This window comes from Macadamia integrifolia, chromosome 2, assembly GCF_013358625.1.
Source record: "Macadamia integrifolia cultivar HAES 741 chromosome 2, SCU_Mint_v3, whole genome shotgun sequence".
Lineage (NCBI taxonomy): Eukaryota > Viridiplantae > Streptophyta > Magnoliopsida > Proteales > Proteaceae > Macadamia > Macadamia integrifolia.
The window spans coordinates 10,721,725-10,739,802 of record NC_056558.1 but is presented as its reverse complement, the minus strand read 5'-3'; the positions used below and the strand labels follow the sequence as shown (position 1 = coordinate 10,739,802).

At 38.3% G+C, this 18,078-nt stretch overlaps 2 protein-coding genes across 3 annotated transcripts; both read left to right on the top strand.

Moving 5' to 3' along the window:
* Positions 1-457: 457 nt before the first annotated feature.
* On the top strand, positions 458-5,322 carry LOC122072018 (pentatricopeptide repeat-containing protein At2g31400, chloroplastic-like). The gene is made up of 4 exons (XM_042636530.1): positions 458-2,537; positions 3,786-4,002; positions 4,558-4,742; positions 4,873-5,322. Exons 1-4 carry the CDS (start codon positions 625-627, stop codon positions 5,135-5,137), a joined length of 2,580 nt encoding a protein of 859 aa, XP_042492464.1. The 5' UTR covers positions 458-624; the 3' UTR covers positions 5,138-5,322.
* A 3,153-nt stretch (positions 5,323-8,475) lies between these two features.
* LOC122068954 (ATP-citrate synthase beta chain protein 2-like) lies at positions 8,476-17,426 on the top strand. 2 transcript variants are annotated; one of them, XM_042632864.1, is made up of 17 exons: positions 8,476-8,892; positions 10,082-10,206; positions 10,329-10,431; positions 11,064-11,129; positions 11,218-11,341; positions 11,714-11,848; positions 13,319-13,379; positions 13,491-13,567; positions 14,155-14,310; positions 14,392-14,520; positions 14,769-14,901; positions 14,996-15,123; positions 15,414-15,519; positions 15,671-15,747; positions 15,855-15,925; positions 16,132-16,416; positions 16,584-17,426. In XM_042632864.1, exons 2-17 carry the CDS (start codon positions 10,107-10,109, stop codon positions 16,657-16,659), a joined length of 1,827 nt encoding a protein of 608 aa, XP_042488798.1. In that variant the 5' UTR covers positions 8,476-8,892; positions 10,082-10,106; the 3' UTR covers positions 16,660-17,426. The 2 variants fall into 2 exon arrangements, with proteins under 2 accessions (XP_042488798.1, XP_042488806.1); XM_042632872.1 differs by lacking the exon at positions 8,476-8,892 and adding an exon at positions 9,842-9,919.
* Positions 17,427-18,078: the final 652 nt, after the last annotated feature.

Genomic DNA, 18,078 nt, shown 5'->3' with positions numbered 1-18,078 from the left:
ATTATAAAATTTTGTACTGTTTTACCCTTCAAATGATACAGATAAGTAGATAACTGATTTGGATTGATCTTAGCCGATATCCATACGATATGGCCAAATATTATACTGATATCAATACTTGAAACCATGATCATGAATCAGGTTTTTTTTTATTTTTTATTTTTTTTATTTTAAGGTTACAAAATTGAATCAAACATCTACCTTAAATTTATTATCTCCCTCCACTCAGTCTATAATTATTGAAACTCCTCTACCTTAAATTTTTGTCTGATACTCCCTTACACTTAGGAGTTTCGGTAATTATAGGCAGAGTGTAACATACCTAAAATAGGACTCAAAACGAATACATTCTGGATCAAAATTGAACCACACTGGTTTGGTTCTGGGTTGGACAACTCACCTCTCAACCTACAGTGCTTGCTACTCACTACTCATACATGGATGAATCTCTATGCAAGTGTAAGATCAGATTTTGAAAGTGCAATATCATTGTCTGGATAATTATGGATACAACCCACACTCTCTCTCTCTCTCGTAAGATTCTGAGCTGGAAATGGAAAGTTTCCAGTGACGTTTGAGGTCTCTTTTTTCTTTCTTCTCTTTGAAGTCTCCTTGAAAATCTGTATGGCTTCTTCAACCCCACCTCACTGCTCTCTCACTTCATCCAAACCCTACCAAAACCACCACATCGTCCAAAACCCTCCTCACAACCACCATCAAAACCATCGTTGGAGCTTCCACAAGGTCTATGTCGCCTCCTCCTCTTCTCCCTCTCCCCGAAATGCAGCAAAACCAGGTAACCCTAGTTTCCCATCCCTCTCTACTCTTCCTCCTTCCACTGAACTTGGCCCCGACTTCCGTGGCCGGCGCTCTACCCGTTTTGTTTCTAAGATGCACTTTGGCCGCCCCAAGACCGCTATGGGTAGCCGACATACCTCTGTTGCCGAGGAAGCTCTGCAACAAGCTATCCACTTTGCTGGTAATGATAAGGCGTTTGAATCTGTTCTCCTGAGCTTTGAATCCAAGCTATCTGGTTCGGAAGATTACGGCTTTTTGCTTCGGGAGCTAGGCAATCGTGGGGAGTGCTCCATGGCTATTCGATGCTTCGAGTTCGCAGTCCGGAGAGAGCGGAAACGGTACGAACAGGGTAAACTGGCGAGTGCCATGATTAGTACTCTTGGTAGGTTGGGGCGGGTTGATCTTGCCAAGAGAGTGTTTGAGACGGCCAACGTTGAGGGCTATGGTAATACTGTTTATGCATATTCGGCTTTGATTAGTGCGTATGGCCGAAGTGGGTTTTGCGAGGAAGCCATTAATGTGTTTGAGTCGATGAAGGAATCTGGTCTGAAGCCTAACTTGGTCACCTACAATGCTCTGATTGATGCTTGTGGGAAAGGAGGTGTAGATTTTTATCAGACGGTGAAAATATTCGATGAGATGGTGGCCATCGGGGTTCAACCCGACCGGATCACCTTTAATTCCCTTCTTGCTGTTTGTAGTCGAGGTGGGTTGTGGCAGGAGGCAATGAACATGTTCAGTGATATGGCTTTTAGGGGCATTGATCGGGATATTTTCACATATAATACGCTTTTGGATGCAGTTTGTAAAGGTGGGCAGATGGATTTGGCTTATGAGATATTGTCAGAAATTTCCAAGAAGAATGTCGTGCCTAATGTGGTGACTTACAGCACTTTGATTGATGGGTATGCCAAGTCTGGAAGATTAGATGAAGCACTGAATTTATTTAATGAGATGAAACACCTTGGCATTGGGTTGGATCGAGTTTCATATAACACACTGCTTTCCATTTATGCAAAGCTTGGTAGGTTTGAGGAAGCTTTGTCTGTGTGCAAGGAGATGCAAATGTCGGGGATTAAGAAAGATGCTGTTACTTACAATGCACTTCTGGGTGGATATGGGAAACAAGGGAAGTACGAAGAACTTAAAAAATTGTTTGAAGAGATGAAGGCAGAACGCATTTCTCCTAACGTTTTGACTTACTCTACATTGATTGATGCATACTCCAAAGGTGGTCTATATAAAGAGGCAATGGAATTTTTCAGAGAGTTTAAGCAGGCAGGCTTGAAGGCAGATGTTGTTTTGTACAGTGCATTGATTGATGCCTTGTGTAAGAATGGATTGGTGAAGTCGGCCATGTCCCTGCTTGAGGAGATGACGAGAGAAGGGATTTGGCCTAATGTCGTTACTTACAATTCAATAATTGATGCCTTTGGTAGGTCAGCAACTGCAAAGTTTGAGGAGGATGCAACTGATGGAATGAATGAAACAAAGGCTAAATCTTTAATTTATCCAGATATTGAGGGTAATACTGAAATCATGGGAGAACATATAGTGGAGGATAACCAGGTTCTGAAATTTTTTGGGCATTTAGTAGCTGAAAAAGTGCATCCTTCCAAGGAAGATTCAAATCGAAAGTCTCAGGAGATCTTATGTATCTTGGGTCTTCTTCATAAGATGCATGAACTAGATATAAAACCAAATGTTGTCACCTTTTCTGCCATCCTAAATGCTTGCAGGTAAATCTTTCTTTACAAACTTTTGCATCTCTTATTATTACATGTTAATTCTTACCGCATTTAGAGATTGAACTGTGATTCCAGTGTCATAGTTGCATCGCATGCTACTGTGAATTTCATGAACCTCTGCCCCTTCCACCCACGAAAAAAAAAAGGGGGGGGGGTGTCAAGCTCCTTGAACTAGCACTATAATGTATGCTACCATACTCAAACATCTTGCAAGTTCAGCTTAGAATTCTGCCATCTATCTATTATTCTTTGAACTACTTTTGCTTTGCTGATTTATGTAACATTGGAAGGTTTGATTTTGATCTAGACTAAAGAGCTGGAGGATCAGTAACTTTCAACCATAGCTTTGGTTTTCTACTAATGTGAGCCACCTAACAAAAATCCCAAGATGATATAGGGTTTTGGAGTCCCTAAACTATATAAACCGCCAAAGGTAGCATGTAGACTTTGAAAAATCATTTTAATGAGAATATCTTCTTTTTTCTCGTGTCAAACAAGTAGTGAGAAATTACAGTATCTACCCTTGAACTAGTAAAGCTAGTTATATCAATGAAATGGGCAAGCACTTCTAGCATTAATCATCTCGATGGCGGGTGGAGTTTATGCTTCCTCTAATTGTGAGACAGCTGGAATCCATGGAATTTATTTCTTATAATCCCATTATCATAAAAGAAATCGATTGTCTTAACACACCAAGGTCTTCTTCCGAGTCTCCATAAATAAATGAAGGACCGACCAAGCCATGTCCAGGGTGGCAACTGCAAAAATAAGTGGTCTCGTTGATCATCTCATCTTGACTTAACTAAGCTGTGAACATGGTGTGAGTCTCCTGCTTTTTGGGGGTTCCTGGTTGAAACCACAATAACAGAAGAAACCATTATGGCACAAAACTTAGATCTGGAGGACAGAGAAGGAGGAATAGAGGACCAGCACTATTCTAAAGTCATGTATTTATTCCAATGATACAAGTAGTAACAACTGCAGTAAATATTTGATTACTTTCAATATTCTGCACCTTAAAGAAGTTGTTGGCTTTTTGACTTAGACTTTGGTTCTCTCCTTACAGTTCATCTGATGATATTTTAAAATTTTAATTTGTGAGGTGTGCATTTGTTTACCGTGTTTCATTGTACATTTGATTTTGTTTTCCCTATGCCTCCAAGTCATGGAAGTCATATATACCTAATCCTGCACCTATGGTATGTCATGCACTCATATTTTATTTCCTCTCTGTGCCAGCCGTTGCAATTCTTTTGAAGACGCTTCAATTTTGTTAGAAGAATTACGGTTGTTCGATAACCAAGTATATGGTGTTGCACATGGGCTTCTCATGGGTTGTCGGGATAAAATATGGGTTCAAGCTCAATCTCTCTTTGACGAAGTGAAGCGCATGGACTCCTCTACAGCATCTGCCTTTTATAATGCTCTAACTGACATGCTGTGGCACTTTGGTCAGGTATCTCTAGTTTGTGCATGATTGTTACACAGTATAATGTTCCTCATTTTTATACCACTGCACTTTTGAAATGACTGGTTCTATAACTTGTGTACATCTGCTTTGGCTTGGAATACAGTTCATGAAACACAAAAAATAATTCATAAAATAGTTAATCATCTAATCAAAGCATATTTTTCTGTAGACACTCTTTAGGATGCGACTTACATGGGAGAGAGATGGCAAAACCATGAGGGCATTGACCATCTACAATCAACCATTGTTCCTCTTACATTTTGTCTAGGCTCATTATAGTTCACTCTTTGGCTCTTAGTGTTGGTCTTCTGAGTGTTAGTCTTCCCTTAAGTAAAATCATGCCATTGGTTAATGCATTCTTGTTGTCATCTAACACACCCCCCCACCCCCCAAAAAAAAAAAAAACAAAAAAGAAAAGGGAATAAAGAAACAAAATTCTGGGATCTAATCCAGCTTCCCTTACCTTGATATGGTCGTAAGCCTTGCATGTCAAACACAGCTCTAAAGCTGCTCTTATTGTCCTATTTAATTATCTTGTAGAAACAAGGGGCCCAGTTGGTTGTGCTCGAAGGGAAACGCCGCCATGTATGGGAGAATGCGTGGTGTGACTCATGCTTGGATTTGCATCTGATGTCTTCTGGTGCTGCTCAAGCAATGCTTCATGCCTGGCTGCTTAATATACGTTCTATCGTTTTTGAAGGTCATGAGTTGCCAAAGTTAGTAAGGTATGCATTGATTGTCTTGATAATTTACCAATCAGAACAGTCAAGAGGCCGCAATGTTCTCTCTATTGATCTATTCCACTGGCAGTGTATCTTCCATGATTTGAAATTTAAAGATCTTGTTTGTGTGTAGCATTTTGACAGGGTGGGGGAAACACAGCAAAGTAGCTGGTGATGGCACTCTCAGAGGTGCTATTGGGGCACTTCTTAGAGGCATTGGTGCTCCTTTCCATGTGGCCAAGTGCAATATCGGGCGGTTTATATCAACAGGAGCTGTTGTAGCTGCATGGTTAAGGGAATCTGGGACTCTTAAGGTCCTGATTCTTCATGATGACAGAACAAACCTGGAAAAGACTAGGTTAAATCAACTCTCTGACTTGCAAATACTTCCTTTGTAATTAGCAAATTCTTCCTTTGTAATTATTTGAAGCTATTTGCCCTAGCTTTTGTAGGTTCTCAATGTGTTATCTGTAATTTAATGAAACCTTGGCAAAATTGTGATTGCAAGTCAGGGTTGAAATTGTTAATGGTTTCAACCAATATTTGTTTCAAATCCTGTGGAAGAAGTGAAATCTTCGCATCATCTGGGTCTTAGGTTGTGTTTGGTATGTATTGTCAGAATGCATTATGGAGCGATTTTTGTTGGAATGTGCTTTAGTCACTATCCATAATGAGGCATATTCTCCACTCTATTCTAGGAACTCAGGATGAGATCTCGTAACAAAAGCTTTGTTTTTATCCCTTTAATGGGGAATGGACTCCTATGAAACATGAGAGAGTGGTTCTGTAAAAGTGAGATAAGCAATCAAATTTATGTGCGTGAGAAGTCGTTATCATGGATAACAAAGATCTGTATGGTCCTCATAGGAGAGGATGTCGGCGGGTGGCGGCGGGGGCAGTTTTGGACAAAACACAAGTGAGGGAAGAAGATGGCGATATGTCCTTTTATGCTAATCAGTCAAACATCATGGCCCAAGAATTTAGGTTGTGTTTGGTAGCCAAGCGAAGAGAAGAGAAGAGAAAAAAGTATAATTTTTGTACTTTTTTTCTTGGGTTAAGAAGTTTTCTTTGCACTTTGATATGTCTTCACCCATGAGAAGATTTTCCTTTTCAAATTCAAAATTTTTCTTGGGAATTGTGAAATTTTTTTTTGCTCACTCAAAAATTTTCTTACCAAAAACACAAGAAAACATGAGAAAATATGAAAATATAATAAGACAAAAATTGAATGATTACACAATAATTTTCTCTGTGTCTATTTCTCTCTTAAAATTCAAATTCTTTATTTTATTTTATTTTCTTCTCTTGGTAACCAAACATATATATTCTTTTTATTTTCTCACCATTTCTTCTTTTTTCTTCTCTAGATTCTTTTTCTTTTCTTTTCTTTTCTTTTCTTCTTTTGGCTACCAAACATAGCCTTAGACTTTGATGGCCTTTGGGGTGCTGTGCTAAAAGCTCAGTGCAGACTGTAGGCTCCAGACATGAGCATCTCAAGGATCAGATGCATCTCCAAGCATGAGCATCTGAATTCTAACATGATACAAATATCTAACTGCATATTTTAATTTAGGGGAATTATTTTTATCACTAAGGTCTTTTGTTTGAAGACAATTGCTTGTTTAGTTGGTTGATGCCTTGCCAATATGTCGGAGGTTCTTAAGAGGTCATGGGAAAAAAAATGTATATTATTTTGACTAGGATTGAGAGCATATGGTCTAGGTTAGTCATATGTCAAATTTCAGAGTTTAATTCAATCAAATGCCTCTTTTATATTGGGATGGGTTGCATACCTTTATAGACTATACATGTGCATCAGTAAAGTTTCCCAACTCTAAGTGGAAACAATTGAGATTGAAAAATGGGAGAGGGTTACCTAAAAGGCAACAGCATGGCTACTGCATAATGCGAAGACTAATATGAGCACATGTGGAAGTATTAATAACGGTAGGATTTTTCGTTTTTCATGGGGAGGGGCAGTCATTTTGCCCTTCAATGTGTATGGGTGTAAAGGCCACCCAGCTTTTTAGTCTTATTTTTTTTCCTTTAAAGATGTATAAAAATGGATGGCTCAAAGTTGTCTTGAATTTACGAAAATTTCACCTTCCATTGTTATATGAATATCCGTTTAGTTTATAAATGTAAATAAAAATAGGGAGATGGTTTTCTAAAAGGCAGCATGACCCCTATGCTAATGTGAGGACCAATGGTAAGATATGCAAAAGCATCAACAATGGCATGATTTTCATTGGAAGAGGGGTGGTCATTTTGCTCCATGTGTCTAGGCAAAGAGGCCATACTACCTTTTCAGACTTCTTTTTTTTTTTTTCTTTTTTCCATAAAATAATATAAAAATAGGGGAAGAGAAACTCCACTTGATAGTGCATGTACGCATCAGTGCCCATGGCTAGTGGGAGAGTGTGTGAGAGCATATTTAGTGCGGGGCAATGAAGTCTTTTCGCACCCACTGTGTCTTGATGTAAGTACACACTATCGGGTATCATTCTTTCTTCTAATGCACAATCATTCTATTAGATGAGAATATAAATAAACATATAATATATAAAAATTTATTTCAAGCCTAAGTTATTAAATAATTATATATAATCATAATGGATATTATCGAAGCACATACATCAATCCATAATTAGGCTTACGAACACTAGGATAGCCTAGTGGTAGTAGCTTTGGCTTGTGGAGCCACCGCCCAGGGGAGGAGGTCATGGGATTGAACCCTATAGTACGCATTGTGTGAGTGTGTGTATTTTCTTATTTATTCTGTACCCAACTGGCTCGGACATCTTGGTTAACAAAAAAAAATCCTTAATCAGGCTTCAGTTGTAAACGGGCTACAAATTGTCGAGTAATAGTACTAAGTTGACCTCGACGAGGTGTCCATCGAACAACAACCTATATATTTCAGGAAAACTTTTTTTTTTTTTTTATATTGATTTTGAATTTTTATTTTTCAAATTAGGATCGAGTTTCCCCCCACCCATATTGATCTGTTCATTGTGGGCGATCAAGGCCACCTGGGGGTACCACTTATGTGCAAATTAATGGAGAAACCAAACAACAATATATGTGGAGAAATAATAATACAGATATATTGTTATCCAAGGGCTTTATTTGGTATCATTTTTCTTTTTGATTTTTGTTCACAAAAATGATTTTGGCTGCATTTGGTATCATTTATGGAGCTTGTTTCTATTTTAAAAAAATGGCAAAATACAAAAACCAAAAAAAAGATCAAGAGTCATTTATGTTTTGGCCAAAAATGATTTTTAGTTATTTTTGCACTAGACTTTAATGAGCATGTGCTTAAAGGTTCTATATGGAAGGGTAAAGTAATCATTTGTTTTATAATTAAAAATCCAATCTTCTTACCCCTTCTTTTCCAGTCTAAAGTGGAGAAAGAGTTATAAGAAAGATGGTGAAAAGGATCTCTTCACCCATTTATTTAAAAAATTATTTTACACATAGAGATACCAAAATTTTCTCACAAAAAATAATTTTTGTCAAATAATTACCAAAATATTTTTATGTTTTGATAAAAAAAATAATTTTCATCAATGATTTTTATTAAATAGATAAAAATAAAAAGAAAAAATGATAATCCTTATTGATTTCAACTATATCCCTCGCCACTCATGTACTGTAGTGGGACCGAATACCGATGTTGAAAACATTATCTATAAGCATTAATTCCCTGGTTCAGGTTCATTGCATTTTCAAAGTTGCTACGATGGTTCGATCAGATTGTTTGAAAGACGTTTCTTCAGCTTTGAATTTCAAACTACCAAAGACCAGCCGACCAGCGCAGCAGGGCATGGACGGAGGCGCCCACCTTTTGCTTGGGATCTACGTCTACCTAACCAGTAACCACCACCAGCCCACCACTATCACCAAATGCTCACTCTCTTTCTTCGATCTCAGCTAACTAACCTGCGCCACGTGATCACCTCTTCCTCTCGCCAGAGCTTTTGAGAGGTAGCTGACTCTTTTTATTCTTTTTTCCTTCCAACTCTGGGTTCTCGTTTCCCCTCGTCATTTTTTGTCAATATAATTCCTCTCCCATTCTTCCGAGATTCCTGCATTTCTCTCTTTAGTTCTTGGTCGGAACATACGAGGCGACAACCATCTTCGATTTCAGGTAAATTTCGGAGTTCTCTAATGACTCTCGTTGACGTACATATTAATTTTCAGTTTCTGTCAAGGTTTTTGGTGCGAGATCTGGTCAATTATTGTTCCTTTATTGTGTTGGAGCTCGATTTGTGAAATGTTTTGATTCAGTTGCTCCCGTGAACATTTCCCCTCTATTTTACTGTACGCTTTTGCGCGGGATTTGGTTATTGCTTTGAAATTGGAGTTCCAAGTGACAAAATCTATTGCTTTGTAGCAATTTTTCATGAATTCGAAATTCGATTGGAGTTTATAGTGTCAATCGGCCATTATACGTGAAACACGCCTATTTCATTTGATCTGCTGATACCGTGTGATCTACTATTACTTTTAATACTGTGTATCTTAGCTGCAGGGAGCAGGAGCGTAGTTTTGTAGACTCTGATTTTTTATCCCCTGAGATTTATTGTAGGAGAATCGGTTTTTTTCTTATTCTGAAGAATCGGTATCCTTGATAAAAAATTGTTGAATTCTTACTTGTTAATTAGGAATGGTGAAACTTTTTCTAAATTTGGTTTCTAGAATTGGGATAATACAGGATTTCTTCTTTACATATAAGAACTTTAATGGAGACGCTTGCTCTGGTTTTCTTGGGGATTGCCTCTTGGAATGGTATCTGTCTAATATACTAACATTAAGTGTAATTTTCTATTCAAAATTTCATAGCTGATGTAATCAATGGTCACATAAGCTCAGATGCTAGTTTTTTGCTGTCAAAGAGCACGAGATTCAAGGAAGGTCTCTTTGTGCAATTTACTATCAATTTCTTTAGATTTATCCATTCCTTCTCATCTCATTATGCTGTACTGTTTACTCGAGGACCATATGTTAAATTTGAATAATGTTAGTCAAGCGTTTTGCTTATGTGATGGCATAGTGAAAACACTAGAAATCAAGTGAAGTTACTTAACTTTTGACAGTGAGAAATAAAGTATCATTACTTTTGAATTACATAGAAGAGAAGCATCCCTTCCTCTGGTGCCACCTAGTGAAAACAGGTAGTTCCCATGTTGTAGAAACTACTACAATGCTATTTTTCCCTTGTTATTTATGTCTCTTGGACCCTTTTGTATAATTTTTTCCCATTTACTTGCTTCGTTTGAACCCTTCTGTAACCTGCTGTTCCTCAACAACAAAACTAATATTTCATTTATTGGCAGGTCTCTTTAAGTGCCTTTGCACATCATGGCTACGGGACAGCTATTCTCCCGAACTACCCAAGCATTGTTCTACAACTACAAGCAACTTCCCATCCAACGAATGCTTGATTTTGACTTTCTTTGCGGTGTGTTTTACTTTTCTTCTTCTTGGTTAAGGAGTTGATGTAGTTGTTGCATCTTGATAAATGATTACTATCTTTGGTGGACTGTATGTCATGTTAATCAAACATTTTGTCTCTTAATCCAGGACGGGAAACACCTTCTGTTGCTGGGATTATTAACCCGGGGTCCGAAGGATTCCAGAAACTCTTTTTTGGTCAAGAGGAAATTGCCATATCTGTACATTCAACGTGCGTTCCCTCTTTTGTTCTGAATCTCTTGCTTCATACTTGAACTATGAAAATTCTGGAAAGGTAGTAAACATGGTTCTCAAATAAAGGACCTATTTTGATGCTGGGTCTGCTGCCGTGAATAATAGCTAAATGTTTCTTTTTTGAAATGATAATGGGAATTGAGAGGTGCATGTGGCTTAGAAGCCCAGACAGTATATTTGTTTTCCTTTTGGAGTTCCAGATGTAGGCGTGATGGATCTTTGCCTCCATAAGATTGTGTCTAGCATTTTAGCTACAATTTTTTATCAACATAAATTCATACTCCATTTTTTTTAGTTACCACATTTTGGACGAGCTAATCAACATGTTCCTGATGATGGTCATGACTAATGATGTAATTAGAGGTCATCATAGATATCAAGGCATCGCCTCGGTGTCCCGTCACCTTGGATGCCTTGGTTATCTTATTGGTGTCGCTTTGCGTCTAGGCCCCCTCCAATGCCTTGGGTCGCCTAGACTTTGTGACAACTATGAAACTGCTACTTCGTTAAGATCTTGTTTTATTAAATCTGAACACATTTTTTTTTGGAACTCATTTCTTATGCATTCTTTGAAATCAAAGTCTTCAGCTCTTCTGTTACTTTGTGCAGTGTTGAAGCAGCTTGTGCCGCACATCCAACTGCTGATGTATTTATCAATTATGCATCTTTTAGAAGGTCAGTGCTTATTCTTGTGTTAACATGCTTTAGTTAGTTCACCATGTATACCACATAGTCATTTCATTTTTCTCTGTCATGTTTGCAGTGCTGCTACTTCCTCCATGGCTGCTTTGAAACAGCCAACCATTAGAGTTGTCGCTATAATAGCTGAAGGTGTTCCAGAGGCAGATACCAAGCAGTTGATTGCATATGCAAGGGCAAATAATAAGGTTTGTTCAGTTGCTTTGTGTGTCAGTTTGGGCTTGATTTGCCCTGTACTGCTCAGGGGTTTTGTTTTGTACCCTTGACTGTCATTTCTCTTGTCCTTCACAAAAATATTTCTTAAAAAAAAAAAAGAAGGGCTGGGGGTGGGGGAAGGCAGTAAGGTGAGAGAGTGGGATCATGTGGGGATCCTTTTATGCCTAGTTACATGTGTAGTTGAGTTACATCATTGAATCCAAATGGTTCAAGCAGGGAAAACACAATGCTTCTTTGGAGCATACAGCCAGTTGGCAGTATTCTTGTTATTAATCTATCTTCAAAATTTATTATTATTATCCATTTTCAACATACATATCATCTTAATAATGATATGTGTGCAGGTTGTTATTGGTCCGGCCACCGTAGGAGGTATTCAAGCTGGGGCCTTTAAGATTGGAGACACTGCTGGAACTATTGACAATATAATTCAGAGCAAGCTTTACCGTCCTGGATCTGTTGGATTTGTGTCAAAATCGGTATGTACTAATTCTGGGGTTTTCCCTATTCTGCAGCTTTTGAATTTTTTTATTTTTAATTTTGCTCTCAATACATTGAACTGCGTTCAAACTAAAGTATACTTGAAGTATCTTAGAAAATACTTCCTGAGGAACTATTCACTGTGATTTAAACTTTTAATAAATTCAGAGTTCCATTTCTTCCAGTCTTCTGCGGAAGAATGGGGTTTTCTCTATTGTCTGGATTCATATAATCGTAATGCGCACAAATGGGAAATAACTGGCACTGTCAGAGAAACTATTTACTACTTGACCCCATTAAGTTGGGATAAGGCTGGGTTTTTTGTTGTTGTTTTTGTCCAAGAAGCTATTCACACTTTGTTACTGTCTATGAAGATGTGATTTACACCGGACATGATTCAGTGATTAGTCTATAGCAAGCTTCAAAATTTTGTTTCGTTTCGGTGGGTTCAAAAACACGGAAATACCGAAATTTCGGCGAGATTTCGTCGAGATGGTGTAATTTTTTTTTTTGTTTTTTTGTTTTAGTTTATTGTTTCTGTGGTCAAACGACCATATTTTGACCTGAAACTTGGTGGATAGCTTATTTTATGGTTAATAAACATGCTTAGAACATAAAAATGCAAAAATATTATAACAGACATTGTTTTAGAGTTACACTTTTGTTTGGCAGCAACCTTCGAACTGTTTTGGAAATTTTACCTGCTTCATTGCTAGAACAAGATATAATATGATAGTAAAACAAATAAATAATGCATTTAAGCGATGATCAAACATACATCAACATTAATTAACTAATATTTAGAGTATTAGAGTAATATATTATGCAACTCCATGAGGTCATAGATCAGCCTTTAGTGTCTAACATATAAAAAATCTACAAGCATCCAACATGTATTTATGTACTATTTAAAACAAAAATGGTTTTGGAGAGAGAACTTTACTTTTCCTAAGCTTTGAATGTGTAGATCTTCTTGTAGGAGTCCAATGGAAGTCAAATGTGTGATGATGTGGCTAATTAATGGCTTCTTGGAGTGTTCTTCCTTCAAAATATGCAAATGGAACTGAAACCACCGAGACAGAGTCGAAATCTCGCCAAAATTTTGACTGTCTCAACGAAATGTTGTATTTATAAGGCATGGAATGTATCGTTTCGGCGAGATACTGAAAATTTGGCCGAAATACCGAAATATGGCACACATTGATTTGTGCCTTATTTCGTTTTGACAAAAAAAAAAAAAAAAAAAAAACCGAATTACCGAAATTCCGGTGAGATTTTGAACTATGGTCTATAGTAGGATATTCCTATTAGTGTATCATTTATGATTTACTAATGTTCGGCTGGTTCTGCATTGCATGCCAGAGTGCCTTTTTATGATAGGTTTTAGTGATTCTGAAAACATCAAATCTCGATGTGTGTGTGTGTGTGTGTGTGTCTGGTTTTTTTATTTTTTATTTTTGTAATTTCAGGGTGGCATGTCTAATGAAATGTACAACACAATTGCACGTGTAACAGATGGAATATATGAAGGTACGTTTATTGTATTGTCTTTTTGTCTTTTATAATCCTGGCATCGACATTGTATGCCGAATCGCTGATTTTGGGTTGGTACAAGTGTTATGAATTTTGAAACTTCTGCAGGTATTGCAATCGGAGGAGATGTGTTCCCAGGCTCAACCCTCTCGGATCATGTCCTACGGTTTAACAACATCCCACAGGTAATTCCTAATTCATTGTTCATAAAATTACTTCCTCTTTAAGAATTGGTTTGAGAGAGCTGTCTGCCATCTGTTCAGCTTCTCTTGCTTCAGGCATGATATAGAAAACCTCATTAACATTTTTGTGTTGAACTTTTATTTTACCCTAATTCCTAACTGTCACACTTTACTATAGCTATATATCCTAACATTCTAATCCAACTTTCTCGTGAGGCAGGAACAGCCTTCTTCTAAGGTTTCATACCCTTTATCCTGAGGAAGTGAAGATGAAATCTAAGCTGTTCAGCCTTGATGACCAACTATAATTATTTTAATTTAATATCTAAACAGGTTTAATGGTTAAAAAAATAGACTCTGGGCCAAATTAGGTGCCTGATCAAAATATAATACTCATAGATGCAATTTCTGTATAGGAGTTTTATTAGGCAGCAGGGAAAAGCCATAAGAGTTTACAGCCAAACTCGTGTTCTGGATTCTGTTAGCATGGTTTGTTAATGAAAACCTCTTACGTGATGCTATCTAGTCCTACATGGAAAGTTTTACTGTTCTTTCTGTCCTCTGTGACCTGATTTTCTGATATTGTTCAGGTCAAAATGATGGTTGTACTAGGGGAACTTGGTGGGCGTGATGAGTACTCCCTGGTTGACGCCTTAAAACAGGGGAAGGTCAACAAACCAGTGGTCGCCTGGGTTAGTGGGACCTGTGCAAGGCTCTTCAAGTCAGAAGTGCAATTTGGTCATGCTGTGAGTCATTATCCGTATGTCCTGGGCTATTTTACTTTGAGTCACTGCTTGCCTTATCATGGGTTATATTCTCTGAATCAGGGTGCCAAAAGTGGAGGTGAGATGGAGTCAGCACAAGCAAAAAATGAAGCATTAGGGGAAGCAGGAGCTGTTGTCCCCACTTCGTATGAAGCATTTGAGGCTGTGATTAAAGAGACATTTGAGAAACTTGTACGCTTTCACCATAACATGCCTATTTAGTTTTTGTGAAGTGGTTCTCTGTCTGGGAGCACAGCCTACGCCAGCCCTTCCTGTGTGTGTCTCTCTTTCCTCCCTTTAAATAAGGGAGAGGGATGTCTTTTCGCAGTGGAAGGAGAGAGAGAGACACACATGGGAGCACTGGTATAGACCACGCTCCCAGATGGAGTTCTTTTTCCTTTCGTTGCTGGGCAAAACTTATTTTCTATTGCATGTCTTAGGCTGAAGAGGGGAAGATTGCACCAGTGAAAGAAGTTAAACCCCCTCAGATTCCTGAAGATCTCAACACTGCAATTAAAAGTGGGAAAGTTCGGGCTCCTACTCATATTATCTCTACCATATCTGATGACAGAGGTTTGATTTGAACTTTTCTATTTGTTGCTTGAGCAATTGATGGCATAAGCAGGAGACTCCATTGCACTAAAATTTTCTTTTGTCATGCCTGCAGGTGAGGAGCCATGTTATGCTGGTGTGCCAATGTCTTCCATTGTTGAACAGGGTTATGGTGTGGGTGATGTAATCTCTCTTTTGTGGTTCAAACGCAGTCTTCCCCGTTACTGCACACAATTTATTGAGGTAGGACTTGTCATCTGATTTGTTTGTGTGATAATAGTTAGGGAAGAAGAATGCTGTCTGGTCATGTCATATGGCCCCTGCACTAGCGTGGGGGTCAATGAGGGGACTCACAGGGGCATCGACCAGGGGGGATTTTTCAGTTTGTAGGGGGTGGGGCACGCAACCAGGCAGCGTTCTTTTTCCCTAATAGTTTTTATTTAGTTTAGCCTTCTTGTTCCCTTTTTATTTTTCTTTCATGGACCAAAGACTTTGTGGAACAAAATTTTCACTACAATGTATGTTCTTGCTAGATATGTATCATGTTATGTGCGGATCATGGCCCTTGTGTCTCTGGTGCTCACAACACAATAGTTACAGCTAGGGCTGGAAAGGATTTAGTTTCCAGTCTTGTCTCCGGTAAATTTAACCATTTCATTGCATTTATGAACAACTTGATTGTCCCTACTTTCTTGCTTCGGGACTTCTCTGTTTACTTATTTTCCTTTTAGATGCTTTTTCAGGGTCTGTCTTGTATTATGATTTTGAACTCAATGCGTCTCTGAAACAGGGTTGCTGACCATTGGTCCTCGATTTGGTGGTGCCATTGATGATGCTGCTCGATACTTCAAGGATGCTTATGACAGGGTGGGTTGATATGGTTGTTGTTGGGTTGATAAATGAATGCTAGCTGTATGGTGGCATAAATGGTTTTGGGATTCCTTAGATCTTACCATCTTGCTGTTTCTTTTCAGGGTCTTTCACCTTATGAGTTTGTGGAAGGCATGAAAAAGAAGGGCATTCGTGTACCGGGAATTGGACACAGGTACAAAGCTTCTCCCATTTTCTGTCTTAGTCGAGTTGCTTTGCAGGGTTTGCAGTTGTGGCATCAAAACTGCTGTTTAAATTTTTTACTAAACTGTACAGCAATTCTGTTAAAATTAGACAATTTGTTTCAATTATTATCTGTATTTTGGATTTTTCAACTTCTTCCAAGTTTGATCTCAAATTTGTCTTTTACTTGTGCAATAGAATCAAGAGGGGAGACAACAGAGACCAAAGAGTAGAGCTACTGCAAAAGTTTGCACGCTCACATTTTCCTGCTGTAAAGTACATGGAATATGCTGTTCAAGTAGAAACCTACACCCTGTCAAAGGCAAATAACCTGGTTCTGAATGTCGATGGTGCGATTGGATCCCTTTTCTTGGATCTTCTTGCTGGCAGTGGAATGTTCACCAAGCAGGAGATTGATGAAATCATTGAAATTGGATATCTGAATGGACTTTTTGTGTTGGCACGCTCTATTGGTCTCATTGGGTGAGTAAAATAGTACTCCAGAAGTATCTGCTATGTTAAGTCTACTTCCTGGTTGTTTTGCTTCATGAGGTAGCCACTAGGATTTCTGTGTTGGCGCCTGCCAAGCAACAGCTAGATCAGCATTGTAATTTTCTTTAACCCCATTTTTTTGTGTGTGGAAATTGCAGGCATACCTTTGACCAGAAGAGATTGAAGCAACCTCTCTACCGTCACCCATGGGAGGATGTTCTCTACACCAAGTGATCAGTTTTCTGATGGCAAAGCTAAGGCATCAGAGCGTTCAACAAATCTTCTTTTTTCAGTTTTGTCTTCTGCAATATTTCTTTGGGTGATTGTCGAAAGCTGGAGGCTTTAGACGGGTGTGCACACCCATCGTTTATTAGGTCTATAAATTCTAAATGTTATTGATGTATTTCGGTTCCTCGTAGAATGATAGAATTAGGGGTTTTCTGTGGAGCTGTCAATTAAAGGGAGGAGTATAATAATTGGGGATAAGGAGACTGAAAAAGAAAGGAAAGAAGAGGAAAGCCAAAAAGCTCAAGCTCTTGTGAAGAAAATTCTTTCCTTTTTTCCGGCAAGCTGAGTGAATTGGTTGATCAACTTTTGTAAAACATTGAGAAGGTTGAAGGCAACGTCAACAATGGTTTATGATCTACACAGGTGACAGGACAACCCTTGCAGCACTTCAGGTGATGCCTGTTGTAGTTATATTCGAGATCAGTGGCAGAAGGATGTGCTATTCTGAACTTGAACTGCTACACTTCCCTGATTATAATTGCGTTGTGGTTATTGCCAACTGATTACAAAAGCTCATTAATTTTTCAGGCCATTTGGAAGGAGAGATGGGTATAAATTTCCATGAAGATAAGTTGGTTATAACCTGTTTAGACCAATACATTATGGCGAAAGGGTTATTAATCTATGAAGCTAGTTGTTCCATGTGGAAGGATGATGTTGTAATTTTAAGCATTAGATATCTATGAAATGATCTAGATTACTAATGTTCCAAATGGTAGACCTAAATTTAATCTAAGACCCTCCCATAGTCCCATGTATGTTGATACACCCTCCGGACAATTTGTGAATTCTTTCCGTATATAGTCCTGATTTTTTCGCTGCTTGACAGTCTCTTTGTTTGAGCTTGAACTTTAGATCTGAGCAATGGAACTAATGTCAGCCTCATTTGATTAGCCATGTGGTTGTAAATGTTTGCGAAACCAGGTATATAAAGGTCTTTGGTTGAGTCTAAGAAAACCTTAACCATTTTCATCCTTCGTCTAGTTTTGATCCATTCCAGGTTGCCTTGAATTAGATTGTCAATATGCCTAGCTCTAGGCTGATCAGTCTAATTGTCAAACTTTGGAATGTGTGGTACATGACCTGTTCTGTTCATCGAGTCCTCTCTCTCTCTCTCTCTCTCTCTCTCTCTCTCTCTCTCATACACATACATACCTTCTAGGGAGCATGATCCTGTGTGCGTGTCATGCACTATAGTTTTTGTGGTAATGTACGAGTTTGGGTGAGGCTAAAAATCTTTCAACAATGCATCCTCTATTCTTATGTCAAGTTTCAGTCTAAATACATCTGATGATACAAAATAAATCTTTGAAAGTCTTGGGACAATGTGGACCTTTGAAAGATAATTGAATAGAAAAATCATTG